Source organism: Acartia tonsa, chromosome 4 (genome assembly GCF_053477335.1).
Source record: "Acartia tonsa isolate MP-2025a chromosome 4, ASM5347733v1, whole genome shotgun sequence".
In the NCBI taxonomy this organism is placed as follows: Eukaryota; Metazoa; Arthropoda; class Copepoda; order Calanoida; family Acartiidae; genus Acartia; species Acartia tonsa.
The window spans coordinates 18,615,661-18,628,314 of record NC_137263.1 but is presented as its reverse complement, the minus strand read 5'-3'; the positions used below and the strand labels follow the sequence as shown (position 1 = coordinate 18,628,314).

General features: G+C 39.4%; 2 protein-coding genes across 3 annotated transcripts in view; both read right to left on the bottom strand.

Moving 5' to 3' along the window:
- Positions 1-12,654, bottom strand: part of LOC145318024 (alanine--glyoxylate aminotransferase 2, mitochondrial) — a 125,281-nt gene that overhangs the window by 102,038 nt on the left and 10,589 nt on the right. The gene's annotated exons all lie outside the window — the stretch shown is intronic.
- LOC145318025 (uncharacterized) overlaps positions 4,891-12,654 on the bottom strand; it is a 120,463-nt gene continuing 112,699 nt past the window's right edge. Inside the window, exons 4-5 of one of the 2 annotated variants that reach the window (XM_080159338.1) lie at positions 6,932-7,076; positions 4,891-6,096 (exon numbers count right to left, since the gene is read on the bottom strand). In XM_080159338.1, coding sequence (XP_080015464.1) covers positions 5,998-6,096; positions 6,932-7,076 — 244 coding nt within the window. In that variant the 3' untranslated portion in view covers positions 4,891-5,997. The remainder of the gene's footprint in view (positions 6,097-6,931; positions 7,077-12,654) is intronic. The other variant, XM_080159339.1, reaches the window with a different exon arrangement.

Sequence of the window (12,654 nt, the reverse complement as noted above, 5' to 3'; positions counted from 1 at the left end):
TGAGGGATTACTATGAAATGAAATAGAACAATTGCCAATGCAAAATGTCACAAAATTTATCAAATCTATAGGAGGGGAAGTTTACGGTTCTATAAAAAATTGAACAGTTTGTCACATTTCTTTTTTCTGTTATTAAACTATTATATGACTTGTTGTCTTGTTGCGCTATTTATGAACATAATTTTTATTGTCTAGATAAAACAAGGATAACAACATCCATAAGGACGAAGCCCTGAAATCAAACTAAAGCTTAATATTCAAAATTATAAAAATGTATAAAAACTTGTTGCTATAAAATACAGGATTCTGTTTAAGGACATACTTACATTTTTAGATTTTAATTATAGAGATGCTTCGTCTTAAATAGTGTACCTTGTTGTCATAGAAAAAAATTGTTTCAAATATCAGTTGGTTATGATGATTGTATTATACAAAAAAAAGTTTTGTCAGAAAGTTGAAAATCAGCATGTTTAATGCCTATATAGAGTTGCTACGCTTTCAAAAATCACCATCAAAAGTTTGAAACCGATAGGACAATTGTAACATGCTTAAATTAACGAAATAAGCTAACATTTTTTTACGGATGGACTGACGTTAGACCCTAATTATAGAAAAGCTTCGCATAAAATAAAACATTAATTTTATCACAGAATAGTTATATTTTCATCTGTTACATACATACAATATCGAGCAAATAAACATTATAAATTTACAATACTCATAATATATGTACACAAAATAATTAAGCTTTTTGCATTCTTAACATATTTAATAATATCTATAATATAAAATAATAACAAAATAGGTTGTCCACTTACAAAAAAATATATTAAAATATTACAAATCAGACTAAATGGATTAAATTTTATTATGAAAAATATATACTATACATACGTCTAAACCAATCAAAGAATAGATTTTGTGAAAGATCTTCAATAGCACCCGAGAAATTCACATTCTAACATAGAAAGATAGCAAACTTATCATGGGCGTTATTGACAGATGTACAGACAGACGGATGTGTAAGTTTTCGAGTAGCTTCGGTAATCTTTAGGGGATTATACTTTTAACGATAAATTGATGCACACTCGTATCGAATAAAACTATTAATTACTAATGTGAACCAACAATCTAATATCGATTTAGAAGTCCCGAAAGTTTAAGGGTCAACAAATGGGAGAACGTGCTTATAAAAATTTGAGTAGCAGTCCTCCCCTACTTCCTCTGTGATGGTTGTATCCTGTTATAATTATAATACTGTCAACCAGATTAACCCTCTACCAATCAGGGATACAGAAAGAGGTAAATGAAAATATGAATGTGAAACCAATTTATCCATTCAAAAGTTAGATGTATCTGCATATCATTTTAGTAGTTATATTGAAGTAAGGTATAGATAAATTATTTTGTAAATCCATAACTAATATTACAAGAAAAGAAGTCACAAAAAAACAATTTGTGTCTAATTTACTATTCCTTAAATTTTTTAAAATTAGACATGATCCTTATACCGTCAATTGTAATGAGATGGGTAGACACCAATTCAATTTCACAAAAATAACAACCTCGGTATTGAATTCAAAACATCAAAATTTAAAAAATCAAGATAGATAGGAGACTAGTTATTTATCATATCGTATTATAGACAGCTTGCCAGAGATATTAAAATGCAAAAAAAATATAAAACTAGTTTTGTTAAACCCGTGAGGCCAAAGCCTGGGCTAACAAAACTCCAGTATTAAATTATGGTTTATATTTCAATATTCTTGGAAGATACGATGCGAAAATAAATATTTCTCAGTATAGCTAAGAACAGGTTCCAATCTAACGGATATTAATCGGTTTAGATGCCACTCTGGAATATTTTTTTCTCCTATTGTGTTATACCTTTATCCCTGGTAGACAAGGAATGAGAAGGCAGTAATTATCATCAAATTATAGGAATTATATCAATATAATAGAAATGTTTATTGCTTTATATCCTTCTAGGAATCTATATATATGAATGCATATTATGATGCTTAAATTTGATCATTTTTTGTTTATATGCAATTATTTTCCTAATGTTTATAAATAAGCAAAATATTTAAATATTTTTAAAGGTAAAAATATAATATCCGTTTATATAAAGTGTCTAAAGCAAAAGATTTAAAGAGCTAATTTAATTTTTTTTAAGCTTACTATTTGTTCAAATTGTATTCTATTTAGAAGTGGATCATACCTATCACAAAAAAACCTATTAAAATCAATTTAAGAAGATTAAATAAAAGTATAAAACTTACAATTTAAGTTGTTTTAGTGTAACATTGTGTTTCAAGATTAATTAAAAATAGGATCATAATATAAATTTAGTTGATTGAAACAATATTGCACCTCCTTGCATCCTGAATAGGCAGATATGATTATTATACTTTACATTGTAACTAGTATAACAAAGGGTGGATACTGTTCCAAGTTACAAAATCTCTTTAATCGTTAGTGGACCACCCCAAAAGAGGTCTAAAAAAAAGGGGAGGGTGGTTGGGGAGCTTTATATCATTTGGGCAAGCTTTTCGTACTTTTAAACCCCTAGTTGCATTACTCAATTTTTATAAAAATTTTTAATTCCCCTTCATCCAAATTAAGCCTGTCTTCGGCCACTTCCATCCCCCCCCCCCCCCCCAGACGGAAGCAGGCAGGTTGTGGCTCACTAGATTATGGAGGATATTGCCTTGAAATTATTATGTCTTAAAGACAATACCATAATTAGCAAGCATACCCTATATCTATCTACACAGCATACACAGATGGTTATCAACACATCATAATCATGACACACAAAATTTAACAACTTCGGACTAAATTAACAGATTCTTTTGTATTTACATATTATGGAAAGAAGTTTGAAGAAAAAACATTTTTACATTTTTTACACTTTTACATTTTCCATAGCATTAATTGTTTATTGTCTCTTAGTCTGCAAAAGCATGCAACTTGCTAATTTGCTAACTTGAAATAACCTTAAGATTTTTTAAAAAGTTAAGGATGGATATTTTTTTTCTTCGAGTACTATGTCCCTGTCCGAATAATTCCAAGTTATCCTAAAGTTATTATAACTTTATAATTATAATAAGATGTCATAGTCAAATATTTCTTATACAATACTTACATCAAAACTTAATTCCATATTTCTTTTCCGTTTCTTATCCTCTTCATTGTTTAGATGTGCACAAAAAGAAGAAGATTAAAGTCCCTCCACAGATTATGACGTCATACGATAGAATAGCCAATGAGAGGCCATTATAAACTGTAATTGACCAATGGTAAAATTTATGCTGGCCTCTCATTGGTTATTCTATCGTATGACGTCAAAATATGTGGAGGGACTTTAATCATCTTCGTGCACAAACTATGGAGGAGGGGGAATGGCTAACACCTCCCCCCCCCCCTCCCCTTCTAAGCAAGTAAAATGATAATTCCTAGAAACTTAAAGCAATGTCTAATCATCTCATTACAATGGTTTATATTTACTCAAAGACTTTTAATACCAATCGACAAAATTTGTCTAATTTCTACATTGACATTAGGGCCAACACTATTTGTTGCTAAATGAATCCTTTATCAGCCATAAAAATATCTTGAATAATATTAATACGACTAAAAGTCTTATGTTGATATGATAGCAGCAAAAAATTGACGGGTTTTCTGCTTACTTTTAGACATCACCCCTAAAAGGAACAACGCCCTTGTATATATGCATGCACGCGCCTACTATTGTATAAGCTTAGAGAATGTGCTTGTTTATTTTTTGTGTGCATTTATAATCTTAAATTATGGATAATTGCTCGCAGATTTTTTGCAATTTTAGCAGCAAAGCTACTATACATTAACAAGTTGTTATGTCTGTCCAAAGATGTCTTTCTAATTTTTTGAGGGAGTGGGGTAATTCAACTTTGGTAAGGAAAAGGGGTTTTTACCTCATCTTTTTTTTGGGGGAGGGTGTAAAAATTAATATTCTGGTGAAAACAATGTCAAATCTTCGCCTAACTTAGGAAAATTATCTAATTGGATGGTACAAAATGAATATCCAAAATGCATTTGAATTGATTTCATTACATTGCAGTTGTGTCTACACAAGTTTTATTTAATTCATAAAGCTTCGATGCTTGTAATCGTAATTAATCTTGTTCATAGACAATGGACCACTTACAGCTATTTTTATCATTATGTCAAATAGTCCTATAAAATTTAAACAAAATATACATTTTTTAACAAAAAAATCCTCGAAAATCAGTAAGCAATAGTTTTCTGTACATATCAACAATAATATTTAGAAAAAGAACGGGTTGAAATAAAGTGCTAGCAGTTACTTTCAAAATTTGATTGATTTTTAATTTCTTTCATATTACCATGCAGAATTAAAAATAACAATTTGATAAAATATTATATATATATGTCTGTAAATATATTTATAAGAAATGTTTAAATTATGATAAAATTGGTGGTTTTGGTAATCAAAAATTGATTTATTGAAGATTAAAAACTGCTCGAATTCCAGATTGATGTTGGCCGCGTGGTAATCAATTAAATCAGGAAATTTCTTCAACATTTGGTTAGATCAATCAGGAGTGTTTTTATACTTGCATGATCAGAGGTTAAATATTATGTAGAATTTAAGCATTTTAATCATTAAAACTGTTTTTTTTTAACAGTAAAAAAGTGGTAACTCCGTTGCTTTGTCTCACAAACATGTTACTATTATAAATATTTAAAATGATAAGAAATAGAGTGAAACTTTTAAGCACTAGAATGTCATGGAAAACTAGACGCAACTTAAATCTTAAAAATGCTAAGCTAACATTTTTGCTTTCAATTAGCCCGCTCTAATTAACACTCCTTTCCTTACTTCTCTTCAAATCAAAACTGGTCTAAAAAATTTAACGGTGCATTTTAAGTATTTTAGTCGCTTGATAATCTTAAGTTTCTCATTTTCTTTGAGTGCTTAAAGTTTCACTTTATTTATAATTATTTTCAAGGAACAAGTAGGATGATTACGGTTTTCTCTTTTTTCACTTAGACGTCCTTGTTGATTTTCAAATTTATATCGCCCAAAATGATGAAAATACGTTATTCTTAAACAAATTCAAAATTTATATTGATGAAAAATAAAACTACTTTTAAAAAAATAAAGATTTTTTTAAAATTTAAAACTGGCCTTTCCTCTTTTTTATCCTTTAATATGTTCTTGAATTTAGAATAAAAAATGTAATGACTAAAAAGTTAAAAAAAAAATAACATGATTCTAATAAATTGTTAAATATGAATGCAAAATGACAAAACTAATATGTTTGATTGAACTATTCATTTATAAAATAAAATCTTTATGTGAAAAATCAAAATATAGAAATATTCTGAAAATCTAATATATTAAAGTGAGGAGTTTGAGTGGGCTTAAGTATAATTGTACTACTCATTTTTTATACCAGTTTTATAATTTGGTTTAAAAAGTCCTCTACTGATCGGATTTTGCCCAGTAGGATTTTAGAGCTTCCAGCAAAGACTAGAAACACTTTTTTTCGGGATCTTGAGGGATAAGACAACGGAAGAGCAAGTGATAAATATCCATGATAATATAAAAAAAAAAACACTTCCCAAATTAAAATTATTGGTTGAAAAACATGGACACTACTGGTTGGAGAACAACCAATCACAATTCAGTAAAAAGTATATAAAGTTTTTAATCCAACTTGTTAGATAACAATAAGTATAATTTACAGTCTAAGGTTCCTTCAGTAGCTGAATTTTTAGAATTCATAGCAGAAGCTAGTATTAGTAAAGAATAATTGTTTTTCTTAATTTGTAACCAAGAAACAAGATTCTTTTTATATATACTATTATTTATGTTCTGTAAAACTGATATTCAATAGCACAAGTAACCGTTAGTACACTCAAAATCCTCACTGTATAACTATTTATAAAATTGGATAATGATGGTAAAATGTAAGAAAATGGTTTAGATTATGTTGGCTTATGGTCACTTTTATTCTTGAATCTCCAAGGAGTTAAAAAGTGCCAAAATGGACGTTTCTTCTTCTCATTAGGTTTCCTGTCAGCTTCCTGAAATTAAAGAATTTTAATGGATGTAGAATATACGTGGATATTACGACACGGGAAAAATTGTCGTCATTTAGCTTGCTGAGAGGTAAATCATTTATTAGTCAGTTCGTTCATTTAGTGCAGTGTAAGGGGATAGAATTGGGTAAAGTGGTAGAAGGAGGAATTGTTATTTTAGACCGCTGCAAGTTTAACTTCATTGGAGAACATGAAAATCTGGTATAAGTACCAAGTAATAATATATCAATTGGAACACAGTAATAGTGTCTGACTGATTATGACGTAACAAAAAAAAATTAGCCAATGAGAGGCCGTTATTGACCAATGGTAAAATTTATAGTGGCCTCTCATTGGCTAATTTTTTTTTGTTACGTCAAAATCAGTCAGACACTATTACTGTGTTCTATCAATTGTATTGTTATATATCTTTAGGAGTAAAGTTAATAAAAAAGTTTTGTTGGTTAATCTGTCAGTCTGTTGTTATCTTAAAAGTTTATTAAATACAATATCATTAAGTTTTTTTGGTTTCCCTCAAAGTTCCACTGAGTTATTGATCAGTTAAGGTTAAAAGAAACTAAATTTAAGCTGGGATGGAAGACATTTTTGGTTTTTTTTATAATATTTTCGAAGGCAAGTTGGTGGAGGGGGAGGAGGGGGGTAATACCGCTTTATTGGAGATACGGAAAGTGTTATGTGTGACGTCAAAAAAGTAAGTCTAAAAAGGAAGGATTAGAGGAAAAGTGGGAAAGGAAACCATCAAAAAAAGAGAAGGATTTAGACGTATTTTTATAACGTCACACATAACACTTTCCGTCTCTCCCGCTTTATGCCAGCTAACCTGGTTATAATCTGGCTCAGGTTCAGCTATCTGTATCCTATCAAATGCTTGAATAAGGTCCAGATGTCTGTTGGTGGCGCCAGAATCAACAGATGATACACGGCGTCTGCGCTCACGACAGCTACGGAACTTGTGCTCGTTTTTCCTAAAATAAAAAATTTGTCAAAAAGGTAATAATAAACAGCATAAAAAATTTATTAAAAATTCTATTTTCAAATAATTTTTGAGCCTTTAGCCATTAAAGTAAAACACAGGAGGGGGAATGGGTAAAATAACCCCGAGGACCTTGTGCCTACTCTCAATTCTCATTGATGATTGAATATCAGTTAATAGCGTCTGAAATATTTAAACAGCCAAGTCGCAACAAAAGAGCAGAAAACAATTTACTAGCAGACGAAAAGGTCCCCACCACTGGATCTAGGTAGTTGACTGGGTTATACATCTATAATAGCATCTAGTAGCCTCAAGGGACTTACTTCTAAACTTAATAACAAGGTAAAAGATATTGAATATAGTTTTAAATAAAAAAATTTCAGGCGGATTTATGTCATAGAATAAATCCTTTCGTAGAGGGAACCAAGATTTTATAGCATTCACTTTGCGTGCTGGAAATAAATAAAAAGACTGTCTCATGATAGACATGATGTTTCGGGATATGAATAAGGGTGTTAAAACATGTTCAATATATGACATTACATACATACACATTCTATTGTGTTGGATATATTGTTTTTTTTTGTAGCAGTGGAACTACTCTATACAACTTACTTTATCCGCCTGTCTGTCCGTCACTCTCAGTGCAAGTGGAAGGGTAATTGTGATTTACTAAGCTTATAATTAGGGTGGACGGATAAAATTTTAGTGAAGATTCCCTGAAGCTCTTTATAGTTCTTATAAAAAAAAATAACGTCATACAATACAAATGATAGGCCAATACACAGACTAAATTACCTATTTCAGGCCAGTATACATTTTAATTGACTTATGTAAGGCACTACAAAAAGCTTTAGATTCACTTATTATAAACATCTTCTCTTTAACTTACGACGAACGTCAGTTCTTAAACAAGGGTAAAAATATAATTTCTTGGGCGGAGATGTAAAATAATTGGCTGCTATTTAAGATATTTGCTTGTGACAATTGTCATCCTTGTTATATTATTTACAAGGCCTTTCAGCACTAAGCGCTTTATCATCTTAGAAAAATAAAAAAAGTTATTTTGAATACATTTATTTGTACATAATGGAATTTAGTTATGGATATTATGGCAGGGGAAAATTGTCAATTTAGCTTGCTAACGTGGAACTTGTTTAATGGTCAGTTAGTTCATCTCATCCAGTAGAAGGGAATGTGGTAAAGGGATTGGAACGAGGATATCATGATATTAGCCTGCTGCAAGTTTCAGTTTATTAATGAATATGAAAATCTGGTATAAGATCCAAGTAAAGTAATAATATTCTGGTAAGCCGAGCGTTCTCGGCCCACAGGGTAACGAGTTCGGATTCAACGAGCCCTAGCCTTTAGTTATTCTACCAAAACAAACAAGCAGGATTCAATCATACAGAAATTATATATTTAAACTGAATAATATTTACAGAGAATGTTTACTATATATATACAACAGATTATAACAATGGTTAGGTTTGAAGGGGGTGTGGGACGCTAGGGCTTAGCTCCCGGCGGTAGACAGGCTGTGGGGGCAGCGGTGGCAAAAGGGGAGGCAGCGCCTCCCGGTTGTATAATCGCGTGAATAGCGCGTGATCACTGCATGTTTGAGTCCCCTCCCCACATTTAGGCAGGCCAGTTTGACCGCTGGGTTGCGGGGTCAACAGCGGTCATGAGATAGATGGTGATATAATAAGATTAGTGCAGGGGGTTTGTTATCATAAGTCCCAGCGAAGCAACTCTGTAAACTGCCTGTCCGTCTGGTTGTCGTATTACCACAACCTCCCCTTCAAGGGTTGCGTGGCTCTCTAGCCACCAGGCCTTGAACCTGGGGATACGACAACCTATGCCTGCGCAGGACAGGCTCTTCTTGAGGCACAGCTCGATGGAGGACAGCTCGGGCTACACAGGCTCCCCGGGACACTCATTGCTCGGTCTGACTGTGGTTGGATATCAGCATTGTCAGCTCCTGGTTGGCTTCTAGGCGTGGGTTGGCGACGGCCAAGCCCCGCCGCTGGAAATTTTGCCTCGTCTGCAGGATTAGCTCTGCCTCAGCTGGTAACTGGACACGGAGGCCTAGGCTGACTCTGGTGGTTCCTAAGGGGGGAATGACGATGGCAGAGGGCGCATAGAACTCCATGGGGGCGCCTGCTTGATTCAGGTTGCTTGGTCTCCTAGCTCCTACCCGGATGGGGATGGCTGTCATCAACAGGGGACACATGGCTTCAGCTTCGTCTTCTGGGGCGGCCTCTTCCATCGCGGTGGCTGGTTCTTCTCCTACAGGCTCGCTGCTGGCTGGCAGGTTCTCCATGTCCGCGTCAGGATTCCAGATGGCATCTCTGGGTGGCTCTGGAGCGGGCGGCGGCGGCGGTGGTTCGTTGGGCTGCTCCTGCAGGTTCTCCTCTACTGGGTCACGATCCTGGCCGCTAGGCTGTGGGGCGGCTGCGGCTGGCTGGTGCACTGGGAGCTGTCCTGGGTCGCTAGCTGCGGGCGCCGCCGCTCCAACTGGCAGCTCGGTGGCATCCTCGTTGCCGTCCATATCAACTTGGATGTCTGCTGGGATCTGGTGGGCAGTCACATCTCCAGTGTATTTGCGCAGTCGGCCTACATGCGCGGTAACTTCTGAGATCCTGGCTACTGGAGAGGCAGGTTTGATGACATAATGTACTTCTGTAGCCTGCCTCACTACTTTCCAGGGGCCAGTCCATCTCTTGGTAATCTTGGCTGCCTTCCCTGGCACCAGGCGGGGGGCCAGGTACCAGACCAAGTCTCCAACCTCATACTTGGCCGTGCCTTCGTAAGCTGCCGCGCTCCTCCGGATGGCTCCCTCCTCCTTCTGCTGGATGGCATCATACACTGCATGGTAGCGCTGCAAGAGAGCTTGGACGTTGGCTGGAACTGAAGCATATTCGGTCTCTGGCAGCCGTAGTACCATGTCCACCGGAAGTTTGGCCTCTCTCCCAAAGAAGGCCAGGAACGGGGTCACGCCAGTGGATCTGCAGGCCTTGGTGTTGTAGGCGAAGGCAATGGCAGGCAGGTGGGGCTCCCAGTTGTTATCGTCTCTGTCTAGGAACAGACGCATGCCTGTATTGAGCGTCCTATGAAACCTCTCCACTCGGTTGGACTGTGGGTTGTAGGGTGGTGGATGTGTCAGGCCAATCTCAAGCCTGGAGGCCAGTTCCTGAAATACCTGGCCGGTAAACTCCATTCCATTGTCGGAATGGATCTTCAGGGGGCATCCGAACGTGGCCAGGTGGCGGTGCAGCAGGGTCTCAGCCACCGTGAGGGTGCGCTTGTTGGGGATGGCGTAGAGGCTGACAAACCGGCTGAACCCATCTTGACAGGTGAGGATATAGCGGTTCCCAGCTGGGGTCTCTGGCAGTGGCCCCACCAGGTCGATAAATAGGACTTGCTGTGGATACCCCTGGCGGGAGGGCACGTGTATCCCTTGCTTCAGTCTCTCCTTGGTAACCTTCTGGACACACTCAGGGCAAGTCTGAACCATCAGACGGACGTCACGGGCCAGGTTGGGCCACCAGAAGTGCTTGGCAACGCGGGCGATAGTCGCGTCCATCCCAAAGTGCCCAGCCATGGGGGTCCCATGGGCTAGAAAGAATGCGTCCTGCTGGAGGGCCGAAGGCAGCAGGTATCTTGTCCTCTCCCCTGTCAGGGTCTGGTCAGTGGTGGTGAGGCAGCCATGCTCGTCAAGCCCCAAGGCTGGGAAACGGCTGGCGTACTGCTGCTCGTCTCGTTCCTTGCCACGCAGCTCAGCTTTAGTTGGGGCTTTGCCATCAGCCACCCATTGGCGGACACGGAGCAGGAGGGGGTCCTGTGTCTGGGCCTCCAATACTCTAGCTGGATCCAGTCGGGCGGCAGGGGGCCGGCTAGCTGCGGACTCCCCTAGCTGGCAAAGGTTGTGGATATACTCAGCCTGCTCTGCTAATTCTTCGGCGCTAGCCGTTGGCATGTTGGCGTCTTCCCGGCGGCTGAGGGCGTCGGCGTTGGTATTCTGGGTGCCAGGCCGGTGGCAGACAGTAAAATCTAAGGCCGCTAGCTCCTCCTGCCAGCGGGCCACCATCCCTGTGGATGTGTTCAGTGATTTCATTTGTAGCAAGGCTGAGGAATCAGTGTTGATCTGGAAACTGCGGTAGGACAAGATGCCGTGGAATTTTCGGATCCCATACATAATGGCGGCCATCTCTCCCTTCCAGGACGGGTAGCGCGTCTCAGGGTCGGTTGTCTTGCGCCCCACGGCGGCAATCAGCCTCTCCTTGCCATCCTGGCATTGACTCAGTATGGCAGAGATGGCGCGGCTGCTGAAGTCTGTGGTGAGCTGGAATACCGCTGGCAAATCAAACCTGGGCGGCGCTCGGATGGGGGCCTTGCGGAACTTGTCCTTGAGTTGCAGCAGCTGGGCTTCCATCTCAGGCGTCCAGGTTAGGGTCTTGGCCGTCTTCTGCCGATTCATCTCGTAGGTGAGGTCTGCATACTCTGGGATGAACAGGCGGTAGTATCCAAAGAACCCCAGCAGCGCCAGCAAGTCCTTGGGGGTGCTGGGGGCCGGCCAGTCCAGGATACGGTCAATATAGTCCTCCTGCATGGCTATCCCCTCACGGCTGAGGGTGTGGCCCAGATAATCCACCTTGGATCGAAACAGCTTGGTCTTGGCTGGCTTGAGGCGGATTCCTCCCCTGCGGTGGGCTTCCAAGACCTCTCGGAGCCTGGCCAGGTGGGCCCAGGTGTCCTGGTGGAAGGTCAGGACGTCGTCAAGGTATGACTGGAGGTTGGCTGTGCCTAGTGGGTTTAGGACCCCTGCAATAAACCTGGAATAGACAGACGGTGCCGTAGCCAGGCCAAAGGGCATCCTTTTCCATTGATACAAGCCCCTGGGGGTGGTGAAGGCGGTGCAGGGCCGACTGTCCTCAGACACACGGATGGTGTAGTATGCGGCCACCGCATCTAAGGCACTGTAGACACGGTGCCCTCCAGCTCGTTCTACCAACTGCTGGATCCTAGGCAGGGGGTAGCTGTCCAGTTCCAGGCACTTGTTGAGGGCTCTGTAGTCGACGGCCCAGCGGGTGCTCCCGTCCTTCTTCTTGATGGGCACCAGGGGGCTGCTCCAGGCGGAGTCTGACGGCTCTATAACTCCCTCCTGTAGCCAGGTGTCCAATTGTTTCTCCAGTTCAGCCTCTTGCCGCGGGTTCAGATCCCTAAATCTCTGGCGGATCGGCTGGGTCCCTGGCTTGAGGCGCAGCTGCAGCTCGACCACATCTGTGCAGCCGGGGGTAGAATTGGAGAAGACATCTCTGTATTCTGTTAACATAGTCCAGACCTCCTTCTTGAGCAAGGGGTCCTTGCGCAGGAACTCGTTGTCTTCCATCTCCAGGGCCTCCCACAACTCTTGCATGTCTGGGGGCTTAGCAGGCTCTTGGAACGAGTGGAGACTCGGGGGAGGCTTATCAGAAACCTCTAAAATGTCAGGCTTGACCAGCTCCCCTGCCACTGGGAGGCCAGCGTCCAGCAGAAGGGGCGTCTCCCCTTCATTCACCACCAGCACT